Raw genomic sequence first — 15,709 nt, forward strand, 5'->3', positions numbered from 1 at the left:
TATTATACATATAAATAAAATAAATACTTGAATTTCAGTGTTCCGGAGGCTATCCAGTAGATGGCAGTATTGTCCTGTTTAAGAGTGTCACAACATTGCTGTTTACGGCAGACAAACTGCTTTATGATAGACTAAACGTGACTGCTGTTGTTGTGTGTTGTTACCGCGCTGGGAGGACGTTAATGAAACTGCCTAACAATAAACCCACATAAGAAACCAAGAACTCGCCCTCGATCATTCTACAGTTATGACGTGTTTGGGCAAGCACGCTGTTTATATCGTGGGAAAGCGGACGTGAGAACAGGCTGTCCCCACTCAGGTCCGCATGGAGCTGGAGGGGGCGTGGCCTCCAGCTCCGGCTGAATTCCTGGAGTTTATCAGGAGAAAATTTCTTCCGGGAGTTTATCGGGAGAGGCGCTGAATTCCGGGAGTCTCCCGGTAAAACCGGGAGGGTTGGCAAGTATGCTTGCAGAGTAGAATTGAGACCAGCGGGGTCTGAAGTGCAGCCCACAGATCTTTTTTTCACTGCACTGCACATTCTAAAAAGACTATTGCAACAAAAACGACATAAAAAGCAGAATATAAGCGCAAACTGATGAGAGAAAAAGGATGAGAAAAAGTTGCAATGTTGGCTCTAATGACACAAAAATGCCAGGCAGGCGTTTTTTTTTAATTTTCACTTTAAAACTGTTATTGCTCAAAAAAAACAAATGAATATAAATCTGTTGTTATGAATTATTGACCCAATGAAGGCTCCAATTACTTCACTTCAATTTGCATATTTTGTGTGTTCTATAAATAAATGTCATAAAACATAAGAACAATTCAACGGCAACATCTGAAGTTGATCTAGAGATTCAAGTGTTAAAGGAAAAATAATAAAGTATATATATGAATTATTTTGAACACTTTAATGAGTGGGGCCTTTTAGAGCCATGAGACCTTTAGTCTGATTTCTCTTGAACTGTCATCACTCCAAAAATAATAATGCTGTTATGAATTATTGATCTATTCAAGGCTCCAAAAATCCCATTTTGAAATTGTTGTTGGGGAAAATATTGTATCATTTTCTCAGACAAAAGGGGCAATAAACATAAGAAAAACATAACGTTTATGTTAATGTATAAATCTGAAGTTAATGTATAGATCAGGGGTCGGCAACCCGCGGCTCCGGAGCCGCATGCGGCTCTTTGACCACTCTGATGCGGCTCAGCTGCATACTTGCCGACCCTCCCGGTTTTCCCTGGAGTTTTATGGACATCAGTGCCTCTCCTAGTGATCTCCCGGGGTTAATATTCTCAGATTTTCACCTTAACAATTGAATTAAGAGTGTACCTTAGCGGTACTGCAATAATTGTCCTCTATAGCCTGCACAAATCGCATGCCAGCCCAGCCACATGTTGTACGCAGCTTCTGCTTGCACACGTAGGAGACAGCAAGGCATACTTGCTCAACAGCCACACAGCTTACACTGACGGTGTCCGTTTAAAACAACTTTAAAACTGTTACGTTACAAAAATGCACCACACTGTGAACCCACACCAAAAAAGAATGACAAACACATTTCTGGAGAACCTCCGCACCGCAACACAACAAAAACACAACACAGCAAATACCCAGAATCCCATGCAGCCAGTCTACATTATACACCCCCGCTACCACCAAACCCCCCCACACATCAACCCCCCCCTCCGTGCGTCGGTTGAGGTGGGCGGGGTTTGGTGGTAGGGGGGGGGGGGGGGGGGTAGACCGGAAGAGTCAGGGCTGCATGGGATTCTGGGTGTTTGTTTTGTTGTGTTTATGTTGTGCTACAGCGCGGATGTTCTCCAGAAATGTGTTTGTCATTCTTTTTTGGTGTGGGTTCACAGTGTGGCGCATATTTGTAACGTAACAGTGTTAAAGTTGTTATATACGACCACCGTCAGTGTAAGCTGTGTGTCTGTTGAACAAGTATGCCTTGCTGTCACTTACGTGTGCACTGCGCATGCTGAAGCTGCATTCAACATGTGGCCGAGCAGGTACGCTGTTGGAGCAGGCTGTAGAGGGCGCTAAAGGCAGTACCATCACGCCCTGGAACTCGGGAATCTCCCGGATAAATTGAGAGGGTTTGCAAGTATGACGCTATCAGGCGCAATCGCGGGTCGCACTATCATTACATTTTTATATTAAGGTGTGTCTGAGACCCCTGGTGTTAAAACATAGCACAAAGCAAAAAAAGCTTTGTATGCAGTGTTATTTCGTTTTAAATTTTCAAGAGTTTTGTGGCTCCCGTTGTTTTCTTTAATTTGTGAAACTTGTCAAAATGGCTCTTTGAGTGGTAAAGGTTGCCGACCCCTGGTATAGATTCTTAAAGTAGAAAATATTAATATGACCTTCTTTTTAACACTTTAATGACTGAGACCCTTTTGGGTCCCCGGCACCTGTAACACTTACCAAAATTAAATTGTATTGCTTTTGAATATGAAAAATGTCCAAATTCAGCCTGATTTCAATGACTGACAGCTGCTGCCTCTCGGTGGGCGAGACAAAAGCAGAATATTGTGAGGTTCAGCCCACAGAAGACGAAGACCAATGAAATATTTGTGTCAACATCCGCCACCGCCAGTCCTCCTACTAGTTGCCATGGTTACAACATTGTCACCCTGGTGATGCATTCGGCACGTGCACAAACATTGCACACATGGTAGATCTCTGACACTTGGCCAGGCAAACATGTGATAATAAACAATGCAAGTTAAGTCCTCTCTCGCTGTAAGATAAGACACTTATTGGTTACCTTTAACTTTGTATTGATCAGATAATGGTAGGTAACACGAGGTAAGAACAGCATCCTGGTGCTGCTAGGATCCTGATGAGAGTGCGGAAATACGACCATATCACACCAACTCTCAAATCCCTTCACTGGCACTCAGGATTGAATTGAAAGTCTCCCTACTAACTCACCAGTGCCTCCATGGAAATGCCCCCCCTCTACCTCAAAGAACTGCTCACCCCCAAATCCACCACTCGACACCTCCGCTCCGGACAGGCTAACCTCCGAGGACAAAGCTACGAACAATGGGAGACCGGGCTTTCTGCTCCGCCGCTCCCAGTCTGTGGAACACGCTCCCTGACCACCTGAGGGTACCACAGACTGTGGATGCTTTTAAAAAAAGGCTAAAAAAGCCTTTTTTTTTTTTTTTTTTAGATGAATGCATACTAGTTTTAGCTATTTGGCTGTTCTAGTTTTTATTTTTATTTATTTTTTATTATCTTTTTATTTTTATTTTTTTATTTTTTTTTATACACTGTAGCACTTTGAGGTTGTTTACTCAATGTAAAGTGCTTTTTTTACAAATATCCATCCATCCATCCATTTTCTTCCGCTTATCCGAGGTCGGGTCGCGGGGGCAGCAGCCTAAGCAGGGAAGCCCAGACTTCCCTCTCCCCAGCCACTTCGTCCAGCTCTTCCCGGGGGATCCCGAGGCGTTCCCAGGCCAGCCGGGAGACATAGTCTTCCCAACGTGTCCTGGGTCTGCCCCGTGGCCTCCTACCGGTCGGACGTGCCCTAAAGGCTTTTTACAAATAAAATCTATTATTATTATAGATCCGTTTTTTGCAGAAGTGTGAAGACCACAACTGTTCTATGCTATCAAAGAGCATATCGAAGCGCGAGAGGAAAGAACAGTACTGCTCTGTTCTATAAAAGAACATATCGAAGTACGCAAGGAAAGAACACAAGTACGTCTACAAGTTTAAAAAGCGAATGATTTCATGTAACAGGACTCTTGCCTTCAAGTAATCCACTGAGCTTGGTGATCATATCGCCCACAGTGCCTCTGTAAGTACATTCCTATTGTTGATGCAAATAAATGGAACTGATTGAAGGTTGAAATACGAGTCTGATAATCTTCATTTCCCTCTGATTAAATAAATAAAATAAAATAATAAAATAAACACGTGGCGAGGTGGGACAGAACTGAGGTATTTGGGAGTCCCCCCCCCGCCGACAGACCAACGAATCACTTGATTAAAATATTCAAACACAGTGTTACTGTTCAAACTGTAGCCAAAAACATGAAATATACTCGTTAAGTAAAACCTCTGCCTTGTTATTAATGAGTAGTTAGGCCTACTATGCTGCTGTAATTAAATTGTGGTCATCATGGTGGTGCTTGGAGAGCACAGTTTTTGTCTGCGGTGGTACTTGGTGAAAAATAGTTTGAGACTGGACTAGTTTGATTGATTGATTGAAACTTGTTTTAGTAGATTGCACAGTACAGAACATATTCCGTACAATTGACCACTAAATGGTAACACCCCAATAAGTTTTTCCACTTGTTTCCACGTTAATCAATTCGTGGTTAATTACGAAAAGCTACAACTATCTTAGCTTAGTTTAGCTTAGCACAAGCGCGGGTAATTGTGGGAAAAGACCATCTTTTTTAATGTCTTTAATGTCCTTTGATGTTTGATGCTTCCCTCTTACACACATGTAAGAGGGATGTGTGCTATGGCTATGAGTTGTTTTTTCCCTTGGCCTCAGTCTGGACCCCCTCTCCAGGGGCCCAGGCTTAGACCGTTTAAAAAAAAAAAATTCTCATCCCCCCCACCCACACTGTTTACCTGTACTTAGAAAAACTTCTGACTTTTTGACAGTTGGAAAAACATCCAGACTTTTTAACAAAAAAAAAATCAGATTTTTTGACACTTAGAAAAAATCCCGATTTTTTGACACTTAAAAAAATCCAGACTTTTTGACAAAAAAAATTCTGACTTTTTGACACTTACAAAAAATTCAAACTTTTTGACACTTACAAAAAAATCCCAACTTTTTGACACTTAGAAAAAAATCCCAACTTTTTGACCAAAAAAATCCCAACTTTTTGACACTTAGAAAAAAATCCCAACTTTTTGACCAAAAAATTCCAAATTTTTGACACTTAGAAAAAATCCTGACTTTTTGACATCCCAACTTTTTGACCAAAAAATTTTCGACTTTTTGACATTTGGAAAAATTCCCAACTTTTTGACACTTAGAAAAAAAATCCAGTTTTTGACACTTGGAAAAAATCCAGACTTTTTGACCAAAAAAATTCGAAATTTTTGACACCATGAAAAAAATCCTGACTTTTTGACATCCCAATTTTTTGACAAAAAAAATCCTGACTTTTTGACACTTGGAAAAAAATCCTGACTTTTTGACATCCCGACTTCTTGACCAAACAATTTCCGACTTTTTGACACTTAGAAAAATTCCCAACTTTTTGACACTTAGAAAAAAAAATCCAGTTTTTGACACTTGGAAAAAATCCAGACTTTTTGACCAAAAAAATGCGAAATTTTAGACACCATGAAAAAAATCCTGACTTTTTGACATCCCAACTTTTTGACAAAAAAATGTCCGACTTTTTGACACTTAGAAAAAATCCCGATTTTTTTGACAAAAACATTTCAGAATTTTTGACACTTAGACAAAAATCTGACTTTTTGAAAAAAAAAAATTCAGAATTTTTGACACTTAGATTAAAATCTGGACTTTTTGACATCCCAACTTTTTGACAAAAACATTTTCCCAGCTTTTTTGTAAGGGGCACCGGAAGTTGGCAGACCCGTCAGCGATCCTGTTCTGTCTCCCTGTAATGTTTGATCCTGTTCTGTTTTCTTGTAATGTTTGATCCTGTTCTGTCTCCCAGTAATGTTTGTCTGATCTTGAATGGGATTGTGCTGAAAATGGTAATTTCCCCTCTGGGAGGAATAAAATATTTCTGATTATTGGTGATTTTCTGATGACGCACAGCTGGGACAAGTCTAGTGGGGAATGTTGGATTGGATTGTGGTGTTGAAGGCACCTTGCTCGCCAGGCACCTGACAGCCTCCTTCCTGGCGTCGCTCGTTCCCGCGACGGCACCCGTGTCCATCTGGGAGTCGGCGGCTTGTTTGGAGGCAGCTTTCCCCCGCCGGTCCCCACCTGCACAGAACACCGAGCGACATTTACCCTCATTAGAAGTGATCTCAAGTGTCAGCAGCAGAATGTGGTGATGGAACGCAATCAGCGTGCCGCAGTTCATTAGCGCGTCTTTAAGCAAGACTGGCAAATGTGCGGGACAAGCGCGTAAGACGAGGGACTTGCAGCGTGACCACGGCGGTGAACATAAATCAAAATGACAACATATAGTGCAGGTGTCCATGAATAATGCAGCGAGGCTGAAAAAGGAGCGCTGCTGTATGTCTTTGCGCCGCATATTATTCCAGCGTATATCTTCTCCTATTAGACCGTGTTATTAAAAAGGGCCGTTTGTGTCACATTTCATTTAACACAGGGGGGCCAAACTTTGTCCACTGAGGGCCACAGACTGACAAGTCAAGGCTGCCGGGCAGTTTTTACCTTCAAAATATATATATAAATATAATATTTAATGTTTATATATATATTTATTTATACTGTATATTTTTTATTTTCAAAGATTTTCTGTAGACATTTTGTGTGAATGCTGAGGAACCAAAGCACAAGTGAAATGCAAACAGTTAGCACGCTGGCCTGATAGCCTCAAGTCACTCAAATTTGAGCAAAATGAGCTAAAAAAAGAAAGAAAGAAGCATGATGACAGTACTAGGAATAGGGTTACCCCTAACCCCCTAACCCAAGCAACAAAATATATAAGCAAAATGAGCTAAAAAAAAAGCTAGCATGCTGACAGTACTATGCTAACGTGCTAACAATAACGTGCTAACAGTTAGCACGCTGGCCAGATAACGTCAAGCGAGGAAAAATATAAGCTAAATGAGTAACAAAATTTAGCATGCTGACAGTACTAAACTATCATGCTAACAATAACGTGCTAACAGTTAGCACGCAGGTCTGATAGCGTTAGGGTTATAAACTAGAATAGGAATAGAGTAGAATAGAATTATGATATTTTTCAAATATTCTTGTAATCAGACATTATTTTCGGTATATGGAATTTTGACCTGACAAAAAAGTCGGGATTTTTTCCAAGTGTCAAAAAGTCGGAAATGTTTTGTCAAAAAGTCTGGATTCTTTCTAAGTGTCAAGAAGTCACGTGTCTTGTCATCACTTTTGACTTGCATTTTCTCACACTCTTCAACATCGGGCCTTACATTTTGGGATAATCAGCATTTTGGCATGCTATTATGCCAATTCTGACTTTTTGACACTTAGAAAAAAAATCCCAATTTTTTGACGGTGAGAAAAAATCCAGACTTTTTGACAAAAAAAAATCAGACTTTTTGGCACTTGGAAAAAAATCCAGAGTTTTTGACACTTGTAAAAAATCCAGAGTTTTTGACACTTAGAAAAAATCCCAACTATTTGACCAAAAAAATTCTGAATTTTTGACACTTGGAAAAAATCCCGACTTTTTGACAAAAAAAATCTGACATTTTGACACTTAGAAAAAATCCAGACTTTTTGACATCCCGACTTTTTGACACTTAGAAAAAATCCCGACTTTTTGACATCCCGACTTTTTGACACTTAAAAAAAATCCCGATTTTTTTACAAAAAATTGTCAGATTTTTTGAAAATTAGACAAAAAATCCCAACTTTTTTGACAAAAAAAATTCAGAATTTTTGACACTTAGAAAAAATCCCGACTTTTTGACATCCCGACTTTTTGACACTTGAAAAAAATCCAGATTTTTTGACAAAAAATTTTCCGACTTTTTGACACTTAGAAAAAAATCTAGAGTTTTTGACACTTAGAAAAAATCCAGACTTTTTGACCAAAACATTTCTGACTTTTTGACACTTAGAAAAAAATCTAGAGTTTTTGACACTTAGAAAAAATCCCATTTTTTTGACAATTAGAAAAAAATCCAGAGTTTTTGACACTTAGAAAAAATTCCAACTATTTGACAAAAAAAATTCTGAATTTTTGACACTTAGAAAAAATCATGACTTTTTGACAAAAGAAAATCTGACATTTTGACCAAAACATTTCAGAAATTTTTAAAATCACGACTTTTTGACACTTAGAAAAAATCCCGACTTTTCGACATCCCGACTTTTTGACACTTAAAAAAATCCCTATTTTTTTTACAAAAAAATGTCAGATTTTTTGAAAATTAGAGAAAAAATCCCAACTTTTTTTGACAAAAAAATTTCAGAATTTTTGACACTTACAAAAAAATCCAGACTTTTTGACATCCCGATTTTTTGACACTTGAAAAAAATCCAGATTTTTTGACAAAAAAAATTCAGACTTTTTGACACTTAGAAAAAAATCTAGAGTTTTTGACACTTAGAAAAAAATCTAGAGTTTTTTCCACTTACAAAAAATCCCGACTTTTTGACAAAAAAATTCCGCCTTTTTGGCACTTGGAAAAAAATCCAGAGTTTTTGACACTTAGAAAAAATCCCAACTATTAGACAAAAAAAATTCTGAATTTTTGACACTTAGAAAAAATCCCGACTTTTTGACAAAAAAAAATCTGACATTTTGACACTTAGAAAAAATCCCGACTTTTTGACAAAAACATTTCCGAATTTTTGACACTTAGAAAAAATCCCGACTTTTTGACATCCCGACTTTTTGACACTTAGAAAAAATCCCGACTTTTTGACACTTAAAAAAAATCCCGATTTTTTTACAAAAAAATGTCAAATTTGTTGAAAATTAGACAAAAAATTCCAACTTTTTTGACAAAAAAAATTCAGAATTTTTGACACTTACAAAAAATCCCGACTTTTTGACATCCCAGATTTTTTGACAAAAATTTTTCCGACTTTTTGACACTTAGAAAAAAATCTAGTTTTTGACACTTAGAAAAAATCCACACTTTTTGACAAAAACATTTCTGACTTTTTGACACTTAGAAAAAAATCTAGAGTTTTTGACACATAGAAAAAATTTGACTTTTTGACAAAAAAAAATTCTGACTTTTTGACACTTGGAAAAAATCCCATTTTTTTGACAATTAGAAAAAAATCCAGAGTTTTTGACACTTAGAAAAAATCCCAACTATTTGACAAAAAAAATTCTGAATTTTTGACACTTAGAAAAAATCATGACTTTTTGACAAAAGAAAATCTGACATTTTGACAAAAACATTTCCGAATTTTTGACATCCCGACTTTTTGACACTTAGAAAAAATCCCGACTTTTCGACATCCCGACTTTTTGACACTTAAAAAAATCTCTATTTTTTTAACAAAAAAATGTCAGATTTTTTGAAAATTAGACAAAAAATCCCAACTTTTTTGACAAAAAAATTTCAGAATTTTTGACACTTAGAAAAAATCCAGACATTTTGACATCCCGATTTTTTGACACTTGAAAAAAAATCCAGATTTTTTGACAAAAAAAATTCAGACTTTTTGACACTTAGAAAAAAAGCTAGAGTTTATGACACTTAGAAAAAATCCCGACTTTTTGACACCTAGAAAAAAATCTAGAGTTTTTGACACTTAGAAAAAATCCCGATTTTTTGCCAAAAAAATTCAGACTTTTTGGCACTTGGAAAAAAATCCAGAGTTTTTGACACTTTGAAAAAATCCAGAGTTTTTGACACTTAGAAAAAATCCCAACTATTTGACAAAAAAAATTCAGAATTTTTGACACTTAAAAAAAATCCTGACTTTTTGACAAAAAAAAATCTGACATTTTGACACTTAGAAAAAATCCCGACTTTTTGACAAAAACATTTTCGAATTTTTGACACTTAGAAAAAATCCCGACTTTTTGACATCCCGACTTTTTGACACTTGGAAAAAATCCAGATTTTTTGACATCCCGACATTTTGACACTTTAAAAAAAATCCCTATTTTTTTTACAAAAAAATGTCAGATTTTTTGAAAATTAGACAAAAAATCCCAATTTTTTTGACAAAAAATATTCAGAATTTTTGACACTTAGAAAAAATCCCGACTTTTTGACATCCCGACTTTTTGACACTTGAAAAAAATCCAGATTTTTTGACAAAAAAATTTCCGACTTTTTGACACTTAGAAAAAAATCTAGAGTTTTTGACACTTGGAAAAAATCCCGACTTTTTGACAAAAAAAATTCAGAATTTTCGAAAGTTGGAAAAAATCCCGACTTTGACATCCTGACTTTTTGACCAAAAACTTTTCGACTTTTTGACGCTTAGAAAAAAATCCCGATTTGTGTCAAAAAGTCTGGATTTTTTCTAAGTGTCGAAAACAGTCCAAACATGTCAGGTCAAAATTCCATCAAATATGCCTAAAATATTGTCTGATTAGAAGAAAATGTGCAAAGTATAAGAATAAGAAGACGTGGTTGAAGGAAACATGGCATCTTATTGAAGGATTGAGATGATTTGACATTTAGAAGTGCTGCTGTTACAGAAATAGAGATAGATTATTTGTGATGTAGTGAAAAAGGAATAGAAAGTGAAAGTTACATTTAGGAGAGCAGCAGGGGCTGTGAGGGACGTGCTGCGTGTGCACGCCGTGGCAGCTGAGCGCCACCAGTCGCCACAAGATGGCGGTCTTGCCGGAGCCCGCGTTCCCCACGATGACGGCGCCTCTCCCGTCGCAGTCGCCGCTTTTCCTCAAGACCTCCTCCAGGCGCGTGAAGAGCCAATCCCGGCCCACGAAAGACTTCTCCGCGGCGGCGGCGGCGCCGGGAACTTCGAACAGCAGCGGTTTCAGCATGATGTCGCCTGGCTTCCCTGGACCAGAGCGTGAGACCACACGGACCAGGTGAAGAAGGGAGGGCGGGACTTACCTTTGGAGTCCTCAATGGCGCGCCCAGGTGTGTTCATCTTGCGTACGGAGGAGCCTGCGTGCCGGCCCAGCCTCTGGTGGTCCAAGTGGGTCAGGTCCTCCAGTCTTGTGGAGCACGTGGCTGTCAAGCAGAGGTCAGAGACATGCAAACTGTAAACCTGGAACATTCATTGCTAGACTCAGTTATTGTTTCCATGGCAACGTGAAAAATACTCTGTGACCTTGCCAAGCGGTGAGAAAAGAAGACGGAAGGAAGACTGTCACGTGTTTTGTCATCTCCTTTTCACTTGCATTTTCTTACACTCTTCAACGTCGCGCCTTACATTCTGGGATAATCAGCGTTTTAGCATGATAGCATGCCAACATTAATATTATAGCATGCCAACATTAGCATTATAGCATGCCAACATTAGCATGATAGCATGCCAACATTAGCATTATAGCATGCCAACATTAACATGATAGCATGCCAACATTAGCATGATAGCATGCCAACAATAGCATGATATGTCAAGTACCAAGTTATACAACTCTGAGGTGTACGGCAGCAAAATGGGCTTAAAAAGTTAGCATGTGTCAAGTACCAAGTACTATGACTCTGGGGTAAACATTTGCAAAATTAGAAAATAAAAATGCTAACATTAGCATGCCAACAGTTAGAATGCGACTAGTTATATGACTCTGAGGCGTACACATGCAAAATGTGCTAAAAAAAATAGCTACAATTCTAACGTTAGCATGTGTCAAGTACCAAGTTATGTGACTGAGGTGTACGGGACGGAAAAATAATTGCAAGCTAATGTTAGCATGCTAACAGTTAGCATGTGTCATGTACCAAGTTACAGGACTCTGAGGTGTACGGCAGCAAAATGGGCTTAAAAAGTTAGCATACTCTGGGGTAAACATTTGCAAAATTAGCAAACAAAATTAGCATGCTAATGATAACATGCTACTTTTAGCATGTTAACATGCTACTTTTAGCATGCTAACCGTTAGCATATGTCAAGTACCAAGCACTATGACTCTGGGGTAAAGGTTTGCAAAATTAGAAGAAAAAAAAAATAGCATGCTAATGTCAGCGTGCTAATGTTAACATGTTAGCAGTTAGCAAATGTCAAGTACTATGACTCTGGGGTAAACATTTGCAAAATAAGAAAATAAAAATGCTAACATAAGCATGCTAACAGTTAGCATGTGTCATGTAACAAGTTATAAGACTGAGATGTATGGCAGCAAAATGGGCTTAAAAAGTTAGCATACTCTGGGGTAAAGTGTTGCAAAATTAGCAAACAAAAATAGCATGATAATGATAGCATGCTACTTTTAGCATGTTAACATGCTACTTTTAGCATGCTAACCGTTAGCATACGTCAAGTACCAAGTACTATGACTCTGGGGTAAAGGTTTGCAAAATTAGAAGAAAAAAAAATAGCATGATAATGTTAACATGCTAGCAGTTAGCAAATGTCAAGTAATATGACTTTGGGGTAAACATTTGCAAAATTAGAAAATAAAAATGCTAACATTAGCATGCTAACAGTTAGCATGTGTCATTTATTTATGTACCAAGTTATAGGACTCTGAGGTGTACGGCAGCAAAATGGGCTTAAAAAGTTAGCATACTCTGGGGTAAAGTGTTTCAAAATTAGAAGAAAAAAAATAGCATGCTAGTGATAGCATGCTAATTTTAGCACGTTAACATGCTACTTTTAGCATGCTAACCGTTAGCATACGTAAAGTACCAAGTACTATGACTCTGGCGTAAAGGTTTGCAAAATTAGAAGAAAAAAATAGCATGCTAATGTTAGCGTGCTAGCAGTTAACAAATGTCAAGTAATATAACTATGGGGTTAACATTTGCAAAATTAGAAAATAAAAATGCGAACAGTTAGCATGTGTCATGTACCAAGATATAGGACTCTGAGGTGTACGGCAGCAACATGGGCTTTAAAAGTTAGCATACTTTGCAAAATTAGAAGGAAAAAAATAGCATGCTAATGGTAGCATGCTAATTTTAACATTTTAACATGCTACTTTTAGCATGCTAACCGTTAGCATATGTCAAGTACCAAGTACTATGACTCTGGGGTAAAGGTTTGCAAAATTAGAGGAAAAAAAATAGCATGCTAATATTAGCATGCTAATATTAACATGCTAACAGTTAGCAAATGTCAAGTAATATGACTATGGGGTAAACATTTGCAAAATTCGTTTAGGGTTAGGGTTAGGGTTAGGGTTAACCCTAACCCTAAAAAGCTAACTTTAGCATGCTAACAGTTAGCATGTGTCACGTATGAATTTTTAGTGTAGAATCTTCACCCAGTAATAATAAAAATAGTTTAATTTTGATGTTGAATCTTTCACAGAATAATAATAATAATAATAAATAAATAAAGGAATAGTATGTGTGATTAGAATATTAAAAAGAAGAAGATGTAGAACACCAAGCGTTGTTCACTCCCACACTCGCCCACTCCCACTGAGAGTTCACAGGTCACCCAGGCTTTATCTCCACACATTTACAACACGGTGTTCAGTCAGCTCTACATTCTACTACCAGTTTATCTCCACACATTTACAACACGGTGTTCAGTCAGCTCTACATTCTACTACCAGTTTATCTCCTGTGGGAAGCAGATCAGAATCATATCCATATTTAAGTGTTACTTCTTTCTAAAAACTCCTATAGTCATATTTACATCAGCTAATGTCTCGTGTGGTACAAAGTGCTTGGATTCGAGTGTCCTTGGTTAGAGTCACAGCGCTGTTTATTCTCTTTGTTGAGACTGCCATTACATTCCTAAGATAAGGAGCACAGCTAGACTGGGGAAACAGCAGGTGGGGAGGGGGAGGAAGGAGAAAATCACAGCACTTCCGAGAGTTGGAGAGGAGACCGAGCTAGACCGGGCGAGGGAACGCGGGTGTGCTGGATGGGTCTCACGTTTGTCCTCTAAGCTTGGAGAATAAACCACAAAATACCAACTACTGCCTGTTGATTGAATATAAACACCAGCTTATTGCCATGAAAAGAATCTGGGAGAGACTAGCAATTTGAATTCCCCATTGGAGGAATGCTGGTCAATGCAACACTCCACACATTTACAACACGGTGTTCAGTCAGCTCTACATTCTACTACCAGATGTCACAAGTGTTATTTCTCCTGAAATTGCTTGATCCTTCACTCTAACCTCAGTTTCACAAAGAGATGCCTCCTTTTCAGAGGGCTTACAATAATTCATGTCATACCACACGTGAAAAGATTACCTTCAAAAAAGCATCTTTGAACCTCTTCCACTAAAAGAAGCAAAACATCAAACTATTTTTGTTATTTCACAGCTAAATCAGTGTTTGATTTCAGTCAAGGCGAAGGATTCTGTCTATGCAGAATTAAACTGGTGGGGTTCGGTACCTCCAACAAGGTTAAGAGCCACTGTGCTAAGGGGGAGGTGGTCATAAACTGCCGTTGCACTCGGTCATAAACAGTTCAAAGAACACTAGGGGAACATATTCTAAGTAACAAAGACTTAATTTAGAGTTATTTGGACACTAGGGGAACATATTCTGAGTAAGAAAGACTTAATTTAGAGTTATTTGGACACTAGGGGAACATATTCTAAGTAAGAAAGACTTAATTTAGAGTTTTTTGGACACTAGGGGAACATATTCTAAGTAAGAAAGCCTTAATTTAGAGTTATTTGGACACTAGGGGAACATATTCTATGTAACGAAGACTTAATTTAGAGTTATTTGGACACTAGGGGAACATATTCTAAGTAAGAAAGCCTTAATTTAGAGTTATTTGGACCCTAGGGGAACATATTTTAAGTAAGAAAGACTTAATTTAGAGTTATTTGGACCCTAGGGGAACATATTTTAAGTAAGAAAGCCTTAATTTAGAGTTATTTGGACACTAGGGGAACATATTCTAAGTAAGAAAGACTTAATTTAGAGTTATTTGGACCCTAGGGGAACATATTTTAAGTAAGAAAGACTTAATTTAGAGTTATTTGGACACTAGGGGAACATATTCTAAGTAAGAAAGACTTAATTTAGAGTTATTTGGACACTAGGGGAACATATTCTAAGTAAGAAAGACTTTATTTAGAGTTATTTGGACACTAGGGGAACATATTCTAAGTAAGAAAGACTTAATTTAGGTGTGGACGTCAGCATCCCAAGCAGGCAACTTGCAAGCAGGTGCCTCAAGTGTGGAAAAGCTGCTGCCTCCTTCAAATGTCAACACACCCGTCCAACACAATAAGACCCCCGCAGGTATGACTCTTGGAAGAATACGACAGTCGCATCACTAAGTAGACCACCTTTTTTTACAACAATGCAGTACACTTAACCCGATGCTGCCTTCACACATCTGGCAACATCAGTACCTTTCTTCAGGGGGGTTGAACCTGCAACCTTTTAGCTGCTGCACCTGAGTCAAGGACCCGCGTGAAGGTGGCCCTCTTCTTGTTGTTGTTGCAAATTGTCAGAAAAATGGTATGTCAATTATCAAAAAACGTTCCGTTCTTTGAGTTCCCAGTGAACGGATGAGAGCTGTCTTTGTTGCACCAAGCAAAGGCTTGGAAAATTCCATTGTGTACGATGGGAGGAGACGGGAGGGGGGGGGTTATCTATTGTCATCCAAGACCTGCTCAAGCTGAAGCCAGGACCAACCCAAGCCTGAGGCATCTTTTTCTTTTGTGGTAATGTGACCGAAAACAACGACTGTTTACATACTCCCCATTCCTTTAGAAACAGATTGTTAGGATCCGCTGCTCGGATCACAGTTTGTTTACTTTTTAGTGTCACGTGTGTTTTCAGCACCTTGTTTTTGTTTCCGTTGCCATGACGGCAGATTGTGCTCACCTGCCTCTGGTTAGCGTTCGGGACGCGCACCTGTTGCCCGAGCGCTAATCAGAGGGCTATTTAGTCTTTGCCCGGGCCTCACTCGGCCTGGCTTGCTAATTTGCTTTTACGCAACAGCTAACGACCACTTTGATTCCTGCTAGTTTTCATGCTA

General features: G+C 38.3%; 1 protein-coding gene across 1 annotated transcript in view; it reads right to left on the reverse strand.

Moving 5' to 3' along the window:
* LOC133641359 (protein TANC1-like) overlaps window positions 1-15,709 on the reverse strand; it is a 156,768-nt gene that overhangs the window by 76,891 nt on the left and 64,168 nt on the right. The window contains exons 9-11 of the mRNA XM_062035153.1: window positions 10,693-10,812; window positions 10,367-10,636; window positions 5,832-5,950 (exon numbers count right to left, since the gene is read on the reverse strand). Coding sequence (XP_061891137.1) covers window positions 5,832-5,950; window positions 10,367-10,636; window positions 10,693-10,812 — 509 coding nt within the window. The remainder of the gene's footprint in view (window positions 1-5,831; window positions 5,951-10,366; window positions 10,637-10,692; window positions 10,813-15,709) is intronic.

Source organism: Entelurus aequoreus, linkage group LG02, assembly GCF_033978785.1.
Source record: "Entelurus aequoreus isolate RoL-2023_Sb linkage group LG02, RoL_Eaeq_v1.1, whole genome shotgun sequence".
Classification (NCBI taxonomy): Eukaryota; Metazoa; Chordata; class Actinopteri; order Syngnathiformes; family Syngnathidae; genus Entelurus; species Entelurus aequoreus.